The sequence below is a fragment of the Scyliorhinus torazame genome, chromosome 8 (genome assembly GCF_047496885.1).
Source record: "Scyliorhinus torazame isolate Kashiwa2021f chromosome 8, sScyTor2.1, whole genome shotgun sequence".
NCBI classification, from domain to species: domain Eukaryota; kingdom Metazoa; phylum Chordata; class Chondrichthyes; order Carcharhiniformes; family Scyliorhinidae; genus Scyliorhinus; species Scyliorhinus torazame.
Genome location: NC_092714.1, coordinates 126489892 through 126512728, shown reverse-complemented (window position 1 = coordinate 126512728; position 22837 = coordinate 126489892). Strand labels below are relative to the sequence as shown.

General features: G+C 50.5%; 1 protein-coding gene across 5 annotated transcripts in view; it reads right to left on the bottom strand.

Moving 5' to 3' along the window:
• LOC140428098 (uncharacterized) overlaps positions 1–22837 on the bottom strand; it is a 135484-nt gene that overhangs the window by 97176 nt on the left and 15471 nt on the right. Inside the window, exon 2 of one of the 5 annotated variants that reach the window (XM_072514146.1) lies at positions 19384–19795. The exons of 2 other annotated variants lie outside the window; for them this stretch is intronic. In XM_072514146.1, the coding sequence (XP_072370247.1) occupies positions 19384–19537 (154 nt within the window). In that variant the 5' untranslated portion in view covers positions 19538–19795. Of the gene's footprint in view, positions 1–19375; positions 19796–22837 lie in introns of those variants that run through there. 2 more of the 5 variants (XM_072514150.1, XM_072514151.1) reach the window with 2 other exon arrangements.

The following is a 22837-nucleotide window of genomic DNA, read 5'->3' as shown; positions in this document are numbered from 1 at the left end:
TACAAGGGACTCTGATCAGATTGAACTAAAGTATCTGACTTTAAAGAGAAATGCCGAGGCGTAGAGAAATGGACGGATCGTGCAGAGACCTTCTTGTTCAAAGAGATGTCAATCCAGTTGGAGGAAGAAGAACGGAAAAAAATGGACTATTATTATACCTGTTTGCATGTGTTGTTTTTTTTAAACGAAAAAGTATATTTCCTGTGTGCATTTCTTAAAGGATAATGAAAAGGTGAAGTCGATGGGTTATTTTTGTTTCTTGGGGGGAGGTGTCATGTGAGAGTACCTTTAAGAAATGGGTGTTTAAACAATGTACCTTTAAGAAATGCGTATTTATTAGTGATGTCAGGGTGTGGGTGGAGCTGGGCTGTCTGTCAGCTTTTAATTTTGTTTTAGGCTGTTTGCTGCAGGGTGTGTTTTAGTTTTGTTTTCAGAGCTGGATAGCTGCAGTCACAGCCAGAAGGGGTATTAGTCTCCCTCTCTGTAATCTAAAAACTGTAAATCAATTCTCTGGTGATTTAAAACTAATAACTGCTCTCAGTAGTGACTTTAACCTGATGTGCTTCTGTTAAAAGTTCGTTTTTAAGTCTTATGGATGTTAAAAGGACAGCTTCAGGATTACTTATGTGTTGTATTCTTTGGGGGTTGTATTTGAATTAATGGTTGCTAAGATGTTCACTGTATGTTTTAAAAAGGTTAACTTGAGTTCATAGAATAAACATTGTTTTGCATTGAAAAATACTTTTCCTTTCTGCTGTCCCACACCTGCAGAGTGGGCCGTGTGCTCCCCATACCACAATCTATTAAAAGTTGTGGGTCAGGTGAACTCCATGATACACTTCGGGGTTCTCTAAACCCTGGCCCAGAACATGGGTGACAGAAATGTTCAATGTGCAAGCCTTTTGATTTCATATGTAACTAAAATGGCCTATCATAGCACTAGATCTCTAATAAACAGGAAACGATGACAAGCCCAACAGCAGAGTTTTATGGGTCACTGCCAATACATTGCAGGTAGGGGAACCTGTAAAATTCCCTGGGAGCACTTCCCACCATACCCCCAACCACCTACACCGATCTATCCACAATTTTAATGGGGCAGCCAAGGCCTCGGGCAATCCACCTTCATTCAATTGAGGCCCTTAAGAGGCCCATTAATAGCCTCTTCCTGACAGGCCTCAATATTGGAGCCAGTGGCAGGAGACCAGAGATAAGGTGATGACCCCAGCAGGTCAGACAGGAACGGAAGGGGCTTCTTTCACTGGCTCCTTTCTACATCCAGCAGCCGGTTCCCAAGGTCATCCTCCAACCTCAGGTGCACCCTCCGCTCACCCCTGAACTTTCCATCAAGTCCCCCAGCCCCTGGGTCTCTCTCTCTATGCCTGCTGAAAGGCCCCTACAATTACCTGTGCACTGGCTGTAGGACTTAAGCGATTGTTTGTAGTCCCAGCAGTGGCCACTGCTCCCAGTGACGATCAGATTGGCCCAACAGCTCCGAGGCGGGACCTCCTCCCGAGTTTGGGACAAAAGAAAATTCATCCTTATCAGAGTGTTAAACGACTGTACTCACTGACTCTTCAGGTGGCAGGGAAGGAAATACTGCCACCCGTTTATTAAAAATTGGCTCTTCCCACAAGTGTTAATTCGCTCTTTCGAGAAACACACCTAACCAGCTCTTGAACCCAGCTATATATTCTGCTTTTATGGTAAGTTTTAGACCATAATACCATAAGACATAGGAACAGAATTAGGCCACTTGGCCCATCGAGTCTGCTCCACCATTCAATCATGGCTGATATTTTCTCATCCCCATTCTCCTGCCTTCTCCCCATAACCCCTGATCCCCTTATTAATCAAGAACCTATCCATCTCTGCCTTAAAGACACTCAGTGAATTGGCCTCCACAGCCTTCTGCAGCAAAGTGTTCCACAGATTCACCACCCTCTGGCTGAAAAAATTCCTCCTCATCTCTGTTTTAAAGGATCGTCCCTTTAGTCTGAGATGGTGTCCTCTGGTTCTAGTTTTTCCTACACATGGAAACATCCTCTCCACGTACACTCAATCTAGGCCTCACAGTATCTTGTACGTTTCAATAAGATCCCCTCTCATCCTTCTAAATTCCAACAAGTACAGATCCAGAGTCTTCAAACTTTCCTCATACGACAAGTTCTTCATTCCAGGGATCATTCTTGGAACCTCCTCTGGACCCTTTCCAAGGCCAGCACATCCTTCCTTAGATATGGGGCGCAAAACTGCTCATAATACTCCAAATGGGGTCTGATCAGAGCCTTATACAGCCTCAGAAGTACATCCCTGGTCTTGTATTCTAGCCTTCTTGACATGTATACTAATATTGCATTTGCCTTCCTAACTGCCGACTGAACCTGCACATTAACCCTAAGAGAATCGTGAACAAGGACTCCCAAGTCCCTGTGTGCTTTTGCTTTCCGAAGCATTTCCCCATTTGGAAAATAGTCTATGCCTAGATTCCTCCTTCCAAAGTGCATAACCGCACTTTTCCACATTGTATTTCATTTGCCACTTCATTGCCCACTCTCCCAGCTTGTCCAAGTCCTTCTGCAGCCCCCTTGCTTCCTCAATGCTACCTGTCCCTCTACAGATCTTTGTATCATATGCAAACTTAGCAACAGTGCCTTCAGTACCTTCTTCCAGATCATTAACGTATATTGTAAACAGTTGTGGTCCCAGCACAGACCCCAGAGGCACACCACTAGTCACCGACTGCCATCCTGAAAAAGACCCCTTTATCCCCACTCTTTGCCTTCTGCCAGTCAGCCAATCCTCTATCCATGCCAGGATCTTACCCTTAACACCATGGGCTTTTAAGTTATTTAACGGTCTCCTATGCGGCACCTTGTCAAAGGCTTTCTGGAAATCTAAATAAATCACGTCCACTGATTCTCCTTTGTCTAACTTGCTTGCTACCTCCTCAACGAACTCTAACAGATTTGTCAGATACGACCTCCCTTTGCCAAAGCTGTGCTGACTGAGTCCTATTTTACCATGCACTTCCAAGTGCTTCGCGATCTCTAATAACAAACTCTAAAATCTTACCAATGACCGAAGTCAGGCTAACCGGCCTATAATTTCCCGTCTTCTGCCTCCCTCCCTTCTTAAACAGTGGTGTTACATTAGCCACTGTCCAGTCCTCTGGGACCCTTCCAGCCTCCAGTGATTCCTAAAAGATCATCACCAATGCCTCCACAATTTCCTCAGCTATCTCTTTTAGGACCCTGGGGTGTAGTCCATCTGGTCCAGGTGACTTATCCACCTTCAGACCTTTCAGTTTCCCCAGACTCTTCTCCTTAGTAATGGTCACTACACTCATCTTTGCCCCCTGGTTCTCCTGGAGCTCTGGCATCCCACTGGTGTCTTCCACCGTGAAGACTGATGCAAAGTAACTATTCAGTTCGTCTGCCATTTCTTTGTTTCCTATTATTACTTCTCCAGCCACATTTTCTAGTGGTCCAATGTCTATTTTTGCCTCTCTCTTACCTTTTATATATTGAAAACATCTCTTCCTATCTTCCTTTATCTTACTAGCTAGCTTGCACTCGTACTTCATCTTCTCCCCCCTTATTGCTTTTTTAGTTGTCCTCTGCTCGCTTTTAAAGGCTTTCCAATTCTCTGGTTTCCCACTAAAGCACTTTGTATGCTTTTTCCTTAGCCCTTATGCTGTCCTTGACATCCCTCGTTAGCCATGGATGCCTTGTCCTCCCCTTAGCATGTTTTCTCCTCTTTGGGATGAATTTCTGTTGTGCCTCCCTAATAACCCCCAAAAACTCCTGCCATTGCTGTTCCACTGTCTTCCCTGCTAGGCTCCTTCTCCAATCAACTCTGGCCAGCTCCTCCCTCATGTCTTTGTAGTTACCCTTATTTAATTGTAATACTGTTACATCTGATTGCAGATTCTCCTTCTCAAACTGCAGGGTGAATTCTATCATATTGTGGTCACTGCTCCCCAAGGGTTCGTTCATCTTAAGTTCCCTAATCAAATCTGCCTCATTATACATCACCAAATCCAGAATTGCCTGTTCCCTAGTAGGCTCTGTCACAAGCTGCTCCAAAAAAACATCTCTTAGAGAAATTTCCATTTCTTGGGATCCATTACCAACCTGATTTTCCCAGTCCACCTGCATATTGAAGTCCCCCATGATTATTGTAATATTGCCTTTTTTACATGCCTTTTCTATCTCCTGATTTATTTTCTGCCCCACATCCTGACTACTGCTAGGGGGCATGTACATAACTCCCATCAGGGTCTTTTTATCTTTGCGATTCCTCAAGTCTACCCACAGAGATTCTATGCCTTCTGATCCGATATCGCTCCTTGCTATCGATTTAACTTCATTCCTTACTAACAATGCAACCTCACCCCCTTTGCACATCTGCCTGTCCTTTCGATAGGTCATGTATCCTTGGATATTTAGATCCCAGCCCTGATCCCCTTGCAGCCACGTCTCTGTGATGCCCACAACATCGTACCGGCCAATTTCAACGTGCACAACAAGCTCATTCACCTTGTTCCATATACTGCGCGCATTTCGGTACAATACCCTCAATCCTGCATTGGCCACCTCCCTTTTCACACTCTCCTGAGTCACTGTACCCTGTACTGTGGCCCTTTTTGATTTTTCACTACGGCTTCTCTGCCTTACACATTCCCGCTTACTGCTTTTTGATTCTGGCCCCGGTTTACTTCCCTCTGACATTGGATCCCATCCCCCTGCCATATTAGTTTAAACCCTCCCCAACAGCTCTGGCAAACACCCCCCCCCCCTCTAGGACATTGGTTCCAGTCCTGCCCAGGTGCAGACCGTCCAGTTTGTACTGGTCCCACCTCCCCCAGAACCAGTTCCAATGCCCCAGGAATTTGAATCCCTCCCTCTTGCACCATCTCTTGAGCCACGCATTCATCCTATCTATCCTGACATTCCTACTCTGACTAGCGCGTGGCACTGGTAGCAATCCTGAGATTACTACCTTTGAGGTCCTACTTTTTAGTTAACTCCTAACTCACTGAATCCAGCTCGTCGGACCTCATTCCGTTTTTTTACCTATATTGTTGGTGCCTATGTGCATCACGACAGCTGGCTGTTCGCCCTCCCCCCCAGAATGTCCTGCAGCTGCTCCGAGACATCCTTGACCCTTGCACCAGGGAGGCAACATACCATCCTGGAGTCTCGATTGTGTCCGCAGAACCGCCTGTCTATTCCCCTTATGATTGAGTCCCCTATCACTATAGCCCTGCCATTCTTCTTCTGAACCTGCTGCACAGCAGAGCCAGCCACGGTGCCATGAACCTGGCTGCTGCTGCCTTCCCCTGGTGAGCCATCTCCCTCAACAGTATCCAAAGCGGTATATCTGTTTTGCAGGGAGATGATCGCAGGGGACACCTGCATTGCCTTCCTACTCTTGCTCTGTCTTTTGGTCACCCATTTTCTATCTCCCTCAGTGACATTCACCTGTGGTGTGACCAACTCGCTAAACGTGCTATTCACAACGTCCTCAGCATCGCAGATGCTCCAAAGTGAGTCCATCCGCCGCTCCAGAGCCGTCAAGCAGTCTAACTGGACACACTTCTTGCACGTGAAGGAACCAGGGACAGTGGACGTGTCCCTGAGCTCCCACATGAGGAGCATGGCACGGGTCTTGGATCTCCTGCCATGTCTCAAACCTTAGGTTAACTGAGACAACTATAATTCCAAAAAACGAAAGAAAAAATAAATAGACAAATAAAAAGAAACACTACTTACCAGTCACTTACCAAGGATAAAAAGCACCTCCTCCCCACCCAGCTCCGAATTCCCACCTAGGTTCAAATTCCCAAACTCACTCTTCGCTGTGTCTCACTTTGGCTGTGTCTTCTCTGGCTCACTGGGAGAACTCACTGGGAGTGAGTTAAAGTTGCTTGTTTTAAATTGGCATGAGTTGACCTTCCCCCCCCGCCACCTGCTTTTCGATCAAAGTAGCTTTGATCTGTCAGTCCACATGATGTATTAGTCCACATCTATGATTGAAGACCGGTATCTGAATCCCTTGAGTGAGGTTCAAATGTTTCCAGTTCTTTCAGATTATTTTAATGATCCCCATAGGAGACTGAGTCTGTTGACTTTTAAAGATAAATTCAAAAGCCTTGTCATTTATGGAAATAACTAAGCCACAAGATTCCATGGTTTAAAACAATTTAATTTTCCTGTACAAGAGTCAAGTAAAGCAAACACTACGAAATAAACAGTCTTTGGTGATTACTTATACTTTACATCAAGAGCACCATAAAACACAACCACATATACTTACACTAAATCCTCAACTGAATCGTTCTTTTCCATTATGACTCACCTCAGCAGAAAGTCTGTGGCTACTTATCAGTCTCTCAAGATTATAAACTCAAGCCCGAACCTCACTTGTAACAGCAACATAAAAATCAGAAACACCTCAGGTTTCTAATGGCACTATTCCTCTGGTTCACAGCTGTACACAGCTCATGGCAAATTATTTTCCTTTGCCTTCTGATCTCAGGGTTTACACACAGACTTGGTTGCTTCCAGCTCGAAGTCTGACTTACTTGTTCTTGCGAGAAAACACCCGGATTAAACACACAAAAAAGAACAGTTCCCTACAGCCGAGCTCCATGGCAATGTGACGTACCTATGTTGTTCCAAACAGAAATGTAAGTGTGATTTACCTGCAAAACAACCCTTTGAGTCTGAGATTTGCATGAATAATTTACATCTAATGTAGTTAATAGCCCTTTTTCAAGACCTGCTGGATCCACCAAAAAATAAAAACTGGATTATAAATGTTTTTAGCTTCTTTTATCGATATCAATAATTTAAATTCCTTAACTGTAGACCTCCTGTCCCCATGAAGCTCAGAGACGGGCCAGTCATTGTTTTAAACTTTCCCACAAAGCTCCCCCTTCTTGCTGCTCGTGCCTATCGGGTCCTCTAGTAGTGTGGTTTCTGGGGCCCCGGGGTACTCTACTGTCTCTTTGCGTAGGAAGTGTTTTATTTGGAGGTGTCCCATTTCCTGTCCTTTTGCTAGTTTCCACTTCCTCGTCAGTTTGTCCAGTGTCGCCAGTCTGTGCCCTACGTAGAAGTCCCCCACCATCAGTGTGCCCCCATCCCGCCTCCATCTTTGAAGGTGGTATCTAGCATGGCTGGCGGGGGGGGGGTGGAAATCTGTGATTTACGCAGATGGAGGCCATGGGGGACACTTTAGTTATCCCGCAGTGTTGTCCCAGCTGGGTCCACATTTTCAGCATGGCCTCTACCACTGGGCTCAATGTGTATCTTGTTGAGGGGGATGGGAGAGCTGCTGTGGCCAGGGCCTGGAGGGCCGTTCCTTTACAGGAGGCCTCCTCCATTTGTACCCAATCTGTGCTGGGTTAATGTACCCATCCCCTCACTCATTCTGCCAATGCTGCCCAATGGTAGTATTGTAGGTTCGGTAAGGCCAAGCCCCCTTTGATTTTCTTTCTTTGCAGTGTTGGTTTGGGAATTCTCGGGTTCTTACCCCTCCCCACACAAACGCCATTAGACGGTCTACGTTTTGGAAAAAGGCCTTGGGGATGAAGGTCAGTATGGATCTCAACAGGAAGAGGAACCTCGGCAGTACGTTCATCTTGGTCGTCTGCCCTCTTCGCGCCAGGGAGAGTGGGAGTGAGCCCCACCTTTGAAGGTCCTTTTTTACTTCCTCCACCAGGCTAGTCAGGTTCCACTTGTGGATCTGTGTCCAGTCTCTGGCTATGTGGATCCCCAGGTAATGGAATCTGTTCTGGGCCGTTTTGAACGGGAGCCCCTCAAGCTCCGCCCCTCCCCCGTTTGGGTTCACTGGGAATGTCTCACTTTTGCCCAGGTTAAGTTTGTAGCCCGAAAAGGTTCCAAACTCTTTCAGGATTTGCAGTATTGCCTTCAGTCCCTCCTGTGGCTTCGAGACATAAAGGAGCAGGTCATCTGCATAGAGCGAAACTCTGTGCTCTCTGTCTCTTCTCCGGATTCCCTTCCAGCTTTTAGTCCCGCAGGGCTATCACCAGGGGTTCGATTGCTAGCGCGAACAAGAGTGGAGACAGGGGGCAGCCCTGTCTTGTTCCTCTCTGTAGCTGGAAGTATTCAGAGCTGATGGTGTTAGAACAAAGAAAAGTACAGCACAGGAACAGGCCCTTCGGCCATCCACGTCTGTGCCAACCATGCTGCCTGTCTAAACTAAAATCTTCTACACTTCCTGGGTCTGTATCCCTCTATTCCGATCCTATTCATGTATTTGTCAAGACGCCCCTTAAAATGTCACTATCGTCCCTGCTTCCACCACCTCCTCCAGCAGCGAGTTCCAGGCACCCACTACCCTCTGTGTAAAAAAAACTTGCCTCGTACATCTCCTCGACCCTCGCACCTTAAACCTATGCCCCCTAGTAATTGACCCCTCTACCCTGGGAAAAAGCCTCTGACTATCCACTCTGTCTATGCCCCTCATAATTTTGTAGACCTCTATGAGGTCGCCCCTCAACCTCCGTTGTTCCAGTGAGAACAAACCGGGTTTATTCAACCGCTCCTCATAGCTAATGCAAATGTTAGTTCGGACACTCGCTTTGGGAGTGTTGTACAGGAGCCTCTCCCAGGCAGTGAACCCCGCTCCTAGCCCAAACTGTTCCAGTACCTCGAGGAGGTAGTTACATTCCACTCTGTCGAAGGCCTTTTCTGCGTCCAGGGAGACGATCACCTCTGGTGTCCTCTCCCCCGGGGGCGGGCGCCTGATGTTCGCTGTGAGCTGCCTACCCTTGACAAAGCACGTTTGGTCCTCTGCGACCACCTCTGGTACACAGCCCTCCAGCCTTTTGGCCAGGACCTTTGAGAGTATTTTCACGTCCCTCTTCACCAGTGAAATGTGTCTGCATGATCCATATTCCGTCGGGTCTTAATCGTTTTTGGGTATCAGTGAAATTGTGGCTTGTGCTAGTGTGGGGGGGCAGGGTGTCCCTTGCCAGCGAGTCCGCGAACGTGTCCGTTAGGTGTGGGGCCAGGACTGGTGCAAATGTGTTGTAGAAATCCGCCAGGAACCCGTCGGGACCCATTGCCTTCCCCACCTGCATGGAGCTGATGCTCTCCATGATTTCTCCCAGCTCTGTTGGTGCTTCCAGCTCCCCCCCATCTGTCTTCCCCCACAATTGGTAGTTCCAATCCGTCTAGGAACTGTTTCACCCGTGTCCCCGTTGGGGGGGCTCAGAGGTGTAAAGTCTCTGGTAGAAGTTCTCAAATGCCCGATTGACCTCCTGTGGTTCTGTTACCAGTCTGCCTCTGCAATTCTTTACCTGCACTATTTCCCTCGTGGCTGCCTGCTTTCTCAGCTGGTGAGCCAATAGGCGGCAAGCCTTGTCTCCATGTTCGTAGAAGGTCCCCCTTGTCTGGTGAAGTTGGTAAGCTGCTTTCCTAGTGGATAGCAGGTTGAAGTCCATTTGCAGCTTTTTCCTTGCCACTAGCTCTACGGTCAGGGCCTCGGAGTATTTTCTGTCGACTTCCAGAATGGAGTCCACCAGTTGTTGCCTGGCCACCCTCTCTTCCCCATCTCTGCTTGCCTTGTAGGCTATGATCTCTTCTCTAATCACGGCTTTCAATGCCTCCCAAAACATGGAGGGTGAGACCTCTCCGTTTTGGTTGTTACTAATGTAATCGCCTATGGCCTGCGTTGTTTTTTGGCAGAAGGCCTTGTTGGCCAGGAGGTCCATGTCAAGCCTCCATGTGGGGCGCTGGGCACGGCCTGTCTCCAACATCACATCCACATAGTGTGGAGCGTGGTCGGAGATAACGATCGTGGATTAGTCCGTTACCGTGATCCCTGGAAGCACCGATTTCCCCACTGCAACAAAGTCGATACGGGTGTACACCTTGTGCGCTTGTGAATAGTATGAGAATTCCTTTTCTCCCGGGTGCAGGAACCTCCATGGGTCCACTGCCCCCATCTGCTCCATGAAAGCTCCCAGTTCCCTAGCCATGCCAGTTATTTTCCCTGATCTGGGGTTTGATCGGTCAGTGGGTCCTGCACGCAGATAAAGTTGCCCCCCGAGTTGGCCAAGTCCCGATTTAAAATGGCGAACGGCAAAGGCTGAAGGGAAATTCAGCCAACACAGGCAGAAACCAGCAGGTGCAAGTTTGCTGTGTATTTAACACTGCAAAGGCCAGACAGCATCGATACTAGCAGCCATCTGCATAATAATGTAGCGACCATCTACATACTAATAAGCAATCCCCGGGAACAATAGCACCATTTGGGACAAACAAAACTAAGCCAGACTCCCCAGCGCCAGCAGGAGCCAACACAAAAGAGGTGAACGAGCACCTCAAGACCGCCCATCGATCAGGGAACCGCTCCAGTATTGGAGAAATCGAACCAAGCGATTGGAACAAAGTCCAATCACCTAGAACCAGGTACAGGGTCCGCCCCAAAAGGCGGGAAGCCCCTGGGGACTATAAAGTTAAGCCCCCAAGTTCAAATCGTTCTTGACCGGGTCACCCAGCAACGCGAACCAACATTGACCGTGACCGGTTCAACTGCCGCCGAGAGATCGTAAGTCTTAAGTCAACGCTCGCTACGAGATAGGCGCTCCTAGCTATCAATCCGTACCAACTTCGAATCCCGCAGACTCAGAACCCGAACGAAAGGCCATTTATTCCCCTGACCTGGTGGGCCAGCCCGAAGTTAAGTATAGGCCTGTTAGTCGTAGGAGTAGCTTAGACGTAGAATTTGTGCATGAGTAGCGATTACTGTGTATAATAAATGTGCTTTGATTTAAATCTTACTAATCGGTGTATTGAGTTATTGGTCATTACTCGAACTTGAACCTCGTGGCGGTATCATAAAGATACCTGGTGACTCGAGAGCAAAGGTTATAAAACAGATCCAAGTGAACCAACCAAAAGTTAGCAACATATTACTGGGACATCTGACGGGACCCGAACTAGAAGTGGCTTAACCACTCCGGGAGATCACAAAAATTTGAATTAGAGATCCAATTGGGAACAGAAAACCACAAGTGTTCAAGCAGTTCTGACCAATCCTCATAATTCGGAAGTGTGTGTATGCATGCGTAACTAACAGGGCTATAAGGTAAACTGATAGATTTTTTTGTCGGGAGTTTATATTTCGGAAATTAGCGAAAGCCGTACCTGTATTTACAGCACCGCCTTAGCTCCCCTGTTCCAAATTTAAAAGAAGCATTCAGAGAAGAAAGATGGCAATGCAGGGCCTCATGAACCCAGAGGAATTTGTGGTCGCAGCGACCAGCAGCAGTAGAGGAGGACAGTGTCACGTATGGGGGGGAAGAAATCAGGAAGTACCTCAAAGGGAAGGGATGGCCCCTTTGGAGCGAATTCTGTAACAACAAGGAAACAGGTCCCGGGAGTATAGGACATACTTGGTGGGAGAACCTGAGCGAGATCCACAAGAAGAGCTTAGGGAAAGCTCGCAAGCCGCTAGCAGTCGTGTCCTGCTTGGCACAGTTGCGAGGAGGAGGTCGTTAGGATGCTCCGGAAAGAGATAGAAGGCATACATCGAATGATTAAGGTCGATGATAGTGAGGTAGAAAGAGAGAACTTGGGTTGAGGAGGAAGTTGGCAGCAAAAGACGGAGAGGTGGATGATGCCAAGTGGGCTCACCAGTCTTGTCTGGCGCACTTAAGCAGCTTCCAGTCCCAGTACGAAAAGGCCTATCAGGACACGCAACGTGCAGTCCTGGTACGTGAAGAAACCGAGAAGCAGGTAGAAGCATTGCAGAGGCAGTGCAGTGACCTGAAGGCAGCGTTAAGAGCACTCCATGATGCCACCACAGAGCAAAGACAAAGCTCACTAGACTACGCAAAGTGCCGGAAGCAGATTGCAGAACTGTAATCTCAGCTTTCAGTCCAAAAAGGATTCCAGGAAACCTTTGGAGCAAAATTAGATGAGGAAGACGGCCCTGATTGGGAAGAGTTAAATGAAACAGCGCAGAGATGCGTTCAGGGAACATGTGCGCAGGGAAAGCCCCAAAAGAGAAAAGCGCCCCAACCCCCCACAGAGCAGATAGTTCAGGCTCCAATGAAACCAGTCACCCCGTAGTTTTAGTTGACCTGCCCCACACAGCAGAACACATTCTGGGAATAGACTTCATGAACTCCCACCACCTTTCATTTGATCCAGTCAACCAGTGTGTCTGGAAAATGGCAAAGTCTGCAAGAGCCCCCGCAATGCTCACAATAGGTGAACGCGCCAACAAAATCAGCGCAGTCGGCGAATTTTGGTTTAACCCGACCACGCTTAGCACGGACAAGCAGGTTTTAACCGGGCGAAGGCGGTCCTCCACGGTAAAGGGGTGAAGTTTGGGCTCCTGCACCCGGCGAGACTGTGGGTAACATACCAGGACAGGCAGCATTATTTTGATACCCCTGACGAGGCGTGGTCGTTCATCAGGCAGGAGAAGCTGGACCTGAACTAAGGGAGTGCTGTATGGGGGTGAAATGTGTGGGTGGGGAGGGACCGAGGGGAGGACGGCGGGTAAAGCATAAGTTTATGGGCATGTCTGCCCTAGTTTCGTTGGGGGTTTTGTTGTTTGTTTTGCTTGTTTTCCAGGTGTTTTGTTTTCCAGGTGTTCGGTGCCAAGGGGTGGGAAACGCCTGGGACAGGCTGTCTGGCGCACGGGGAGGTCCCAGATGGCGCTTTGCCTGCGGGGGGGGGGGGAATGGAGGCAACAAGTTAAGGGTTGGTATGCGGAAGCGGCCGGGGTCAGCATGGGTGAGCTGACTCACGGAAGCACAATGGGGGGGGGGGGAAGCCAGAGCTAAGTGGATGGGGGGGGGTTGCGGGGGAAGGGGTGCTACTTTGCTGACTGAAGAGGAGCCAGGTGAGGGGTATGGATGGAGAGTCAGGCAGGGGGGGCCGCCGGGGGAGAGCTGGAGGAGGGAGGCGGGGGCACACGGCTGGCTGAAAAAGGGAGATGGCTAGTCGGAGGGATGGGGGGGTGGTCAACCCCCTGACCAGGCTGATCACGTGGAACGTGAGGGGCCTGAATGGGCCGGTCAAGTGGTCCCACGTGTTCTCGCATTTGAAGGGATTGAAGGCGGTCGTGGCCATGTTGCAAGAGACGCACTTGAAGCTCGCGGACCAGACGAGGCTAAGGAAAGGATGGGTGGGACAGGTGTTTCACTCGGGGTTAGACTCCAAGACCAGAGGGGTGGCCAATTTGGTCAGTAAACGAGTGGCATTTGAGGCGGGGAGCATCGTGGCGGACAAGGGGGGGCAGGTATATAATGGTGAGTGGCAAGCTGCAGGGGGCCCGGGTGGTGTTAGTGAATGTATATGCCCCGAACTGGGACGATGCGGACTTTATGAGGTGCGTGTTGGGTAGGATCCCAGACTTGGAGATAAGTCACCTGATTATGGGAGGGGACTTTAATACGGTCTTGCATCCGAGCTTGGATTGTTCCAAGTCCAGAACAGGAAAGAGGCCGGCGGCGGCCAGGGCCTTGTGGGAGTTCATGGGCCAGATGGGGGGAGTGGACCCCTGGAGGTTTACACGGCCAAGGACGAAGGAGTTTTCCCTTTTCTCCCATGTCCATAAAGTCAATTCGCGCATAGACTTCTTTGTGTTGAGTAGGGCATTAATCCAGAGGGTGGAGGGGTAGAATACTCGGCCATTGCGGTCTCGGACCATGCCCCGCACTGGGTGGACCTGCGACTGGGGGCGGAACGGGGTCAGCGCCCTCTCTGGTGACTGGATGTGGGGCTGCTGGCGGACGAAGACGTGTGCGGGCGGATAAGGAGGAGTATTGAGAATTATGTGGGAGCGAATGACACAGGAGAGGTGGTGGCAGTGGTTTGGGAGGCTCTGAAGGCGGTCATTAGGGGAGAGTTCATCTCCATTAGGTCCCATAGAGAGGAGAGGGCGGAGAGGGAGAGACTGGTGGGAGAGATACTCAGGGTAGATAGGAGGTACGCGGAGGCCCAGAGGAGGGGCTGTTGAGCGAGCGCCAGAAATTACAGGCGGAGTTTGACTTGCTGTCCACGGGGAAGGCGGGGGCGCAGCTGAGGAAAGCAAAGGGGGCAGTTTATGAGTATGGGGAGAAGGCGAGTAGGATGCTGGTGCACCAGCTGCGCAGGAGGGAGGCGGCCAGAGAGATTGGGGGAGTGCGGGATAGAGAAGGCAACATGGTGCTGAGGGGGAAGGGATGAGGCGGTTCATGGACCGGTTGAGGTTCCCAAGGGTGGAAGCAGAGCAGGTGGAGGGACTGGGGGCCCCGATTAAGTTGGAGGAGGTAGTCAGGGGGCTGGCAGGCATGCAGACGGGCAAGGCCCCGGGCCCGGACGGCTTACCCGTAGAATTTTATAAGTTCTCGGAGCTGCTGAGCCCGCTCCTGATGAGAACCTTCAATGAGGCAAAGGAGAACGGGGCACTCCCTCCGACAATGTCGCAGGCATTGATCTCGCTTATCCTGAAGAAGGAGAAGGATCCGCTTCAGTGTCCTACAGGCCCATATCGCTGCTGAACGTGGATGCCAAGCTGTTGGCAAAACTTCTGGCCACCAGAATAGAGGACTGTGTCCCGGGGGTGATTGGGGAGGACCAGACGGGTTTTGTTAAGGGCAGGCAGCTGAACACGAACATGAGGAGGCTCCTGAATATTATCATGATGCCCTCGGAGGGAGGGGGGGGGGGGGCTGCGATGGACGCGGAGAAGGCCTTTGACAGGGTGGAGTGGGAGTATCTGTGGGAGGCGCTAGGCAGGTTTGGATTCGGGGAGGGATTTATAGGGTGGGTCAAGCTGCTGTATCAGGCCCCTATAGCGAGTGTGTCCACAAACCGGCTAAGGTCGGGGTATTTCAGGCTGCATCGGGGGACGAGACAGGGGTGTCCCCTGTCCCCGTTGCTGTTTGCCCTGGCAATCGAGCCGTTGGCCATTGCGCTCAGGACTTCGGGGGATTGGAGGGGGCTGGTGCGCGGAGGGGAGGAGCACCGGGTCTCCCTCTACGCGGATGACCTGCTGTTGTATGTTTCGGACCCGTTAGAGAGGATGGGGGAGGTCATGCGGATCCTGGGGGACTTCGAGAGGTTCTCGGGGTACAAGTTGAACGTGGGGAAGAGTGAGCTGTTCGTGGTCCATGGTCGGGGCCAGGAGGAGAGACTGAGGGAGCTCCCGCTCAGGATAGTGGAGAAGAGCTTTTGGTACTTGGAGATACAAGTGGCCAGGAACTGGAATGCCCTGCAAGGGGGGGGGGGGGGGGAACTGGCTCTGCGGTTGTTACTGGGCGGCCAATGTGGCCATGATCAGGAAATGGATGATGGAGGAGCGTCGTGTAGAGGCACCAGTCTGGGGTCACTTGTTACGGCTCCGCTGCCGTTCTTGCCGGCACGGTACACCACTAGTCTGGTGGTGACGGCGGCACTGAGGATCTGGGGGCAGTGGAGGAGACACAGGGGAGAGGAGGGGGCCTCGGTGTGGACCCCGATACGGAATAACCACAGATTTGCTCCGGGTAGGTTGGATGGGGAGTACCAAGGCTGGTATAGGGCAGGTATTAGGAGGATGGGGGACCTGTTTATAGACGGGGTTTTCCCCAGCATGCAGGCGCTGGAGGTGAGGTTCGGCCTGCCCCCAGGGAATGCGTTCAGGTACCTTCAGGTTCGGGACTTCCTTAGAAAACAGGTGGGCACATTCCTGCGGCTGCCCCCACGTAGGATCCAGGATAGGGTGGTGTCTGGCGTCTGGGTAGGGGAGGGGAGGGTGTCGGACATATATCAGGAGCTGCAGGAGCTAGAGGAAGCCTCAGTGGGGGAGTTGAAGGATAAGTGGAAGGAGAAGCTGGGCGAGGAGCTGGATGAGGGCCTGTGGGCCGTTGCCCTGGTCAGGGGGAATTCCTCCTCATCACGTGCCAGGCTCAGATTAATCCAGTTTAAGGTGGTGCATCGGGCGCATATAACGGCGGCAAGAATGAGTAGGTTTTCTGGGGTGGAGGACAGGTGCCCGAGGTGTGCGGGGAGTCCGGCGAATCATGCCCATATGTTTTGGGCATGCCCGGCGCTTAAAGAATTCTGGCAGGGGTTTGCAAGGGTGATGTCTAGGGTTTTGGACGCTCGGGTGAAGGCGAGCCCAGCAGGGTGGCGGAGGATCCGGGAGTGCAGGAAGCGAAAGAGGCCGAGGTACTGGCCTTTGCCTCCCTGGTAGCCCGGAGACGCATTCTGTTAATGTGGAGGGACTCGAAACCCCAGAGTGTGGAGTGTTAGCGACATGGCAGGGTTCCTCAGCCTGGAGCAAATAAAGTTTGCCTTGAGAGGGTCCTTGATAGGGTTCTCCTGGCGGTGGCAACATTTCCTTGACTTTCATGGGGAGCAGTAAGTGTCAGCAGCAACATCCTGGGGGGGAGGGGGGTTCAGGTGGGGGGGGTACTGTTGATATAATGTGAGTTGGGCATGGAGACAAAACCCACCTTGTTCTGCTTTTTAAAAAAAAATCTGTGTTGTAAGTAGTTTCATTGTCAGCTTTGGGCTATGTTTATTGTTATTTTTTATTACTATCTGTATTTCTATTTTTGTTATGTTAAAATGTTCATTGGAAAATCTTTAATAAAACATTTATTTAAAAAAAAAAGAATTGCGTTTCATAGGATAGGGCAGTGTAGAGCCCATGAACTGCTTACGGGTGTCCCGCTTGGTCAGAGAACGAAGACGACGCAGTAATGTGATCCTTCACGCTTCGCGTTGAGGATCACAAGGAGGGTGTGTAGCCATCTGGGATGGCCACTTCCCGATTACAAAATGGACACTCTGCAAAGATTGCAGGAAAATGGACAATACTAAGAAAGTAAGCAGGTGCAAGGTTTGTCTAAGACCGATACTGCAAACCATTTCCATACTAATGAGCCATCCCGGGAACAAAAAGGTAACATTTAAGTAAACAATACCAAGACAGACACCCCGGCGCCAGAGGAGACCAGAACAAAGCAGGCCAACGGCCACCTAGGACACGCCCAGCAATCAGGGCACCCACCCCTCTATTGGAGGAAATCGATAGGAACGATTTGGAAACGGCCCAATTAATTGGGGCCAAGTTCAAGACCCGCCCAAAAGCACGCGAAGCCCCTTTTGGGTATAAGAAGAATCTCCCAAGAGAGAATCGCTCTCTTGCGGCTCCGGCTCTCACCAAGGAGAGACCTGCCCAACAGCAACATCAGAACAAGTAAGTCCAAGGTCAACGCACGCTACGAGTCAGACGCTCCTAGCTGTTATTCCGTACCAGTTCGACCCCAACAGCCTCAGAACCGAACAACGGCCATTGTTCCTCTGACTGAGTGGGCACCCGAAGCTAAGTATATGCTTTTAGCAGTAGAGATAGTTTAGTTTGTAGAGTTTTGTGCATGAGTATATTTGACTGTGTGTGTAAATAAATGAGCATTGAGTTTGAACTTACTAACTGGTGTATCGAGTCTTTGATCAGTATTTGCTTTTGAACCTTGTGGCGGTATCGAGAGATACCTGGCGACTCTAGAGCAAACGTAATTAGAATTAAGGAAGGCGACCATATTGGCCGCCACCTTCAGAGCCAAATAAAGAGAAACACAATTAGCACCACCGTCCCCCTTGGTCCGTAACTGTCTTGGTTTCTGTAAACCTCGTCCTCTTGTTAATTAGTATTGCTACCCCCCTAGCCCTCATTCCGTAACATGAATGTTACGTCTGTCCCACCCAGCCCTTCCTTACCAGCATTTGGTCCTTCTCCCTCAGGTGCGTCTCTTGTAAGTAGATTATGTCTGCTTTTAGGCTTCTTAGATGGGCGAAGACTCTGGATCTTTTCACTGGGCCATTGAGTCCCCTTACATTCCAGGTAACAATCCTGGTGGGGGGTTTCTGACCCTCCGGTCCTGCAGGATCACCCATGCTTACCATGTGGATGCGCCCCTGCACTCCGGGGCTTCCATTTGTTAGGAGGCCGTCCACAATGGTTGCGGTCGCCGCTCTCACCAGAAGGTCGGGCCCCAGCACTCCGGGGTTTCCCTTTGTCCAGGGGGCTCCCAACATGGCCACCAGCTATGTGTACGCCATGTGGATGCGCCCCTGCACTCCGGGGTCACCCTTCACCCTGATGCCCTCCCGAGTGGCTCTTTGCGGCACCATCTTGGTTCCTTGTCTCACTCCATGCCGGTCGGGACCTGTGTCCATTCTGTTTCTGTACCTCAACCTTCTCTTATGTTCTGCACTCCCACCCCCTTTGTGCCAGACGCTCCCTCTCCCCTGACAGGTGCGCCAAATTAAGGTTCTCCATTCTTCCTGTCCTTCCATGTTGACCCCCCTCACTTGTACGGTGGTTCCCCTCCCAGTACTTGCCCAGCTCTGGTCCTGCTTTAAATAAATAAATAACTCATCTTTATTGTCACAAGTAGGCTTACACTGACACGGCAATGAAGTTACTGTGAAAAGCCCCTAGTCGCCACATTCCGGCACCTGTTCTGGTATGCAGAGGGCAAATTCAGAATTCCCAGCTGGTACGGGAATTGAACCCGCGCTGCTGGCCTTGTTCAGCATCACAAACCAGCTGTGTAGCCCACTGAGCTAATCCAGCCCCCACTTCCTCCTTCCAGCCCTCGTCTCGCCCTCCTGTCCGCTTTTCTCACCCTCGCTTCCCTTGCTCCGCTCCCCCCCATCACATTAAGAGAAGAAACGAGCCCGAAAATGAGGCAGCACCGTCCTGCAGAAAACAGAAAACCAATGTGTACAGTTCATGATATTATTGTCTCTGTTTGCAATCTGTCCTCTGCTCTTTGTCCCGATTCTTCTTTTCTTTTCAGCCGCTGTGGCTTTCATTACTGTCCCTCCCCCAATTTGTTCGATTTAACAAACACGTCAGCCTCCACTGGGGTGTTAAAATACATTTCCTTTCCCTTGAATGCTACCCAGAGTCTGGCTGGGAATGATATCCTAAATCGCACCCCAGAGTGCTGAATTTGCTCTGTTGAACTCAGCCCTTGTTTTTGCCAGGTCCGCCCCAATGTCCTGGTACACCCTTATATTCTTCCCTTCACACGTGCACAATTTTGTCTGCCAGGCCCACTTTAGGATTTTTTCCCGGTCCTGGAAGCGATGCAGCTTCGCGATAATCGCTCTGGGCTGCTCCCGGCTTTGGGCCTGGGCCGCAGTGACCTGTGCGCCCTGTCCATTTCTGGGGGGTTGGAAATCCCTCCCTCCCAACTAGCTTGCCCATCATTTGGATGAAGCAGCCCATTGGGTCTCTGCCCTCTATCCTCTATGGCAGGCTCACCATTTTAACATTCTGCCGTCTGGACCTGTTTTCTTGGTCCTCCACTTTCCCTCTTAGGCTCCCCTGGGTCGTTACCAACCTTCTCACCTCGGGTTTCCAGAGCTACAATCCTGTCGCTCTGATCCGAGGCGGCCTGCTCCAACTCCAGGATCGTTTTCTCCTGTGCCTCCACCTTCTTTCCCAGGCCTTCGATGGTTCGCTGTATTTTGTCTGTCGCCCCCGACAGCACCTCCTTCATCATCGTGTGGAGCTCTGTCCTGATCGCTTCCTTTATGGCCTTTAGCTCCCTTTTCAGCACGCTTCTCCACTCTTTCCCCGGTGGGGGGGGGGGAAATGATGGTCGCCACGTCCCGTTCCTGATCCGCTGTTTGGTTCGCCAGCTTTTCTCCTTCCAGGTTCGCCTGAACCTCCATCCCGACTACGCTCTTGCGCTTTTTCATCGCTGCTGCTCCTTGTATCTCGCCGTCCCTTTGATTTGTTATTATTTCCAGTCAGATTCCTTTTTTTTTAATAAATATTTTATTGAAAATTTTTGGTCAACCAACACAGTACATTGTGCATCCTTTACACAATATTATAACAACACAAATAACAATGACCTATTTTATAAACAAAAAATGAATAAATAATAAATAACAAAAATGAAAACTAACCCTAATTGGCAACTGCCTTATCACAAGTAACACTCTCCAAAAATATAATTTAACAGTCCAATATATCATTATCTGTCGCAACGACCTATACATATATTATACAGTATATATTAACAACCCTGAGAGTCCTTCTGGTTCCTCCTCCCCCCCCCCCCCCACCCCCACCCCCCCGACCCTGGGCTGCTGCTGCTGCCTTCTTTTTTCCATTCCATCTATCTTTCTGCGAGGTATTCGACGAACGGTTGACACCGCCTGGTGAACCCTTGAGCCGACCCCCTTAGGACGAACTTAATCCGCTCTAGCTTTATAAACCCCGCCATGTCATTTATCCAGGTCTCCACCCCCGGGGGCTTGGCTTCTTTCCACATTAGCAATATCCTGCGCCGGGCTACTAGGGACGCAAAGGCCAAAACATCGGCCTCTCTCGCCTCCTGCACTCCCGGCTCTTGTGCAACCCCAAATATAGCCAACCCCCAGCTTGGTTCGACCCGGACCCCCACTACTTTTGAAAGCACCTTTGTCACCCCCATCCAAAACCCCTGTAGTGCCGGGCATGACCAAAACATATGGGTATGATTCGCTGGGCTTCTCGAGCACCTCGCACACCTATCCTCCACCCCAAAAAATTTACTGAGCCGTGCTCCAGTCATATGCGCCCTGTGTAATACCTTAAACTGAATCAGGCTTAGCCTGGCACACGAGGACGACAAGTTTACCCTGCTTAGGGCATCTGCCCACAGCCCCTCCTCGATCTCCTCCCCCAGCTCTTCTTCCCATTTCCCTTTTAGTTCATCTACCATAGTCTCCCCTTCGTCCCTCATTTCCCTATATATATCTGACACCTTACCATCCCCCACCCATGTCTTTGAGATCACTCTGTCCTGCACCTCTTGTGTCGGGAGCTGCGGGAATTCCCTCACCTGTTGCCTCGCAAAAGCCCTCAGTTGCATATATCTGAATGCATTCCCTTGGGGCAACCCATATTTCTCGGTCAGCGCTCCCAGACTCGCGAACTTCCCATCCACAAACAGATCTTTCAGTTGCGTTATTCCTGCTCTTTGCCACATTCCATATCCCCCATCCATTCCCCCCGGGGCAAACCGATGGTTGTTTCTTATCGGGGACCCCCCCCAAGGCTCCAGTCTTTCCCTTATGCCGTCTCCACTGTCCCCAAATCTTCAGTGTAGCCACCACAACCGGGCTTGTGGTGTAGTTCCTCGGTGAGAACGGCAATGGGGCTGTCACCATAGCCTGTAGGCTAGTCCCCCTACAGGACGCCCTCTCTAATCTCTTCCACGCCGCTCCCTCCTCCTCTCCCATCCACTTACTCACCATTGAAATATTAGCGGCCCAATAATACTCACTTAGGCTCGGTAGTGCCAGCCCCCCCCCCCCCTATCCCTGCTACGCTGTAAGAATCCCTTCCTCACTCTCGGGGTCTTCCCGGCCCACACAAAACCCACAATGCTCTTTTCAATCCTTTTAAAAAAAGCCTTCGTGATCACCACCGGGAGGCACTGAAACACAAAGAGGAATCTCGGGAGGACCACCATCTTAACCGCCTGCACCCTCCCTGCCAGTGACAGGGATACCATATCCCATCTCTTGAAATCCTCCTCCATTTGTTCCACCAACCGCGTTAAATTTAACCGATGCAATGTGCCCCAATTCTTGGCTATCTGGATCCCCAGGTAACGAAAGTCCCTTGTTACCTTCCTCAACGGTAGGTCCTCTATTTCTCTACTCTGCTCCCCTGGATGCACCACAAACAACTCACTTTTCCCCATGTTCAATTTATACCCTGAAAAATCCCCAAACTCCCCAAGTATCCGCATTATTTCTGGCATCCCCTCCGCCGGGTCTGCCACGTATAGTAACAAATCGTCCGCATACAAAGATACCCGGTGTTCTTCTCCTCCTCTAAGTACTCCCCTCCACTTCTTGGAACCCCTCAACGCTATCGCCAGGGGTTCAATCGCCAGTGCAAACAATAATGGGGACAGAGGGCATCCCTGCCTTGTCCCTCTATGGAGCCGAAAATATGCAGATCCCCGTCCATTCGTGACCATCGGGGCCCTATACAACAGCTGCACCCATCTAACATACCCCTCTCCAAAACCAAATCTCCTCAACACCTCCCACAAATAATCCCACTCCACTCTATCAAATGCTTTCTCGGCATCCATCGCCACTACTATCTCCGTTTCCCCCTCTGGTGGGGCCATCATCATTACCCCTAACAGCCTCCGTATATTAGTGTTCAGCTGTCTCCCCTTCACAAACCCAGTTTGGTCCTCGTGGACCACCCCCGGGACACATTCCTCTATTCTTATTGCCATTACCTAGGCCAGGATCTTGGCATCTACATTTAGGAGGGAAATAGGTCTATAGGACCCGCATTGTAGCGGGTCCTTTTCCTTCTTTAAGAGAAGCGATATCGTTGCTTCAGACATAGTCGGGGGCAGTTGTCCCCTTTCCTTTGCCTCATTAAAGGTCCTCGTCAATACCGGGGCGAGCAAGTCCACATATTTTCTATAGAATTCGACTTGGAATCCATCCGGTCCCGGGGCCTTTCCCGCCTGCATGCTCCTAATTCCTTTCACCACTTCTTCTACCTCGATCTGTGCTCCCAGTCCCACCCTTTCCTGCTCTTCCACCTTGGGAAATTCCAGCCGATCCAAGAAGCCCATCATTCTATCCCTCCCATCCGGGGGTTGAGCTTCATATAATTTTTTATAAAATGTCTTGAACACTCCATTCACTCTCTCCGCTCCCCGCTCCATCTCTCCTTCCTCGTCCCTCACTCCCCCTATTTCCCTCGCTGCTCCCCTTTTCCTCAATTGGTGTGCCAGCAACCTGCTCGCCTTCTCTCCATATTCGTACTGTAC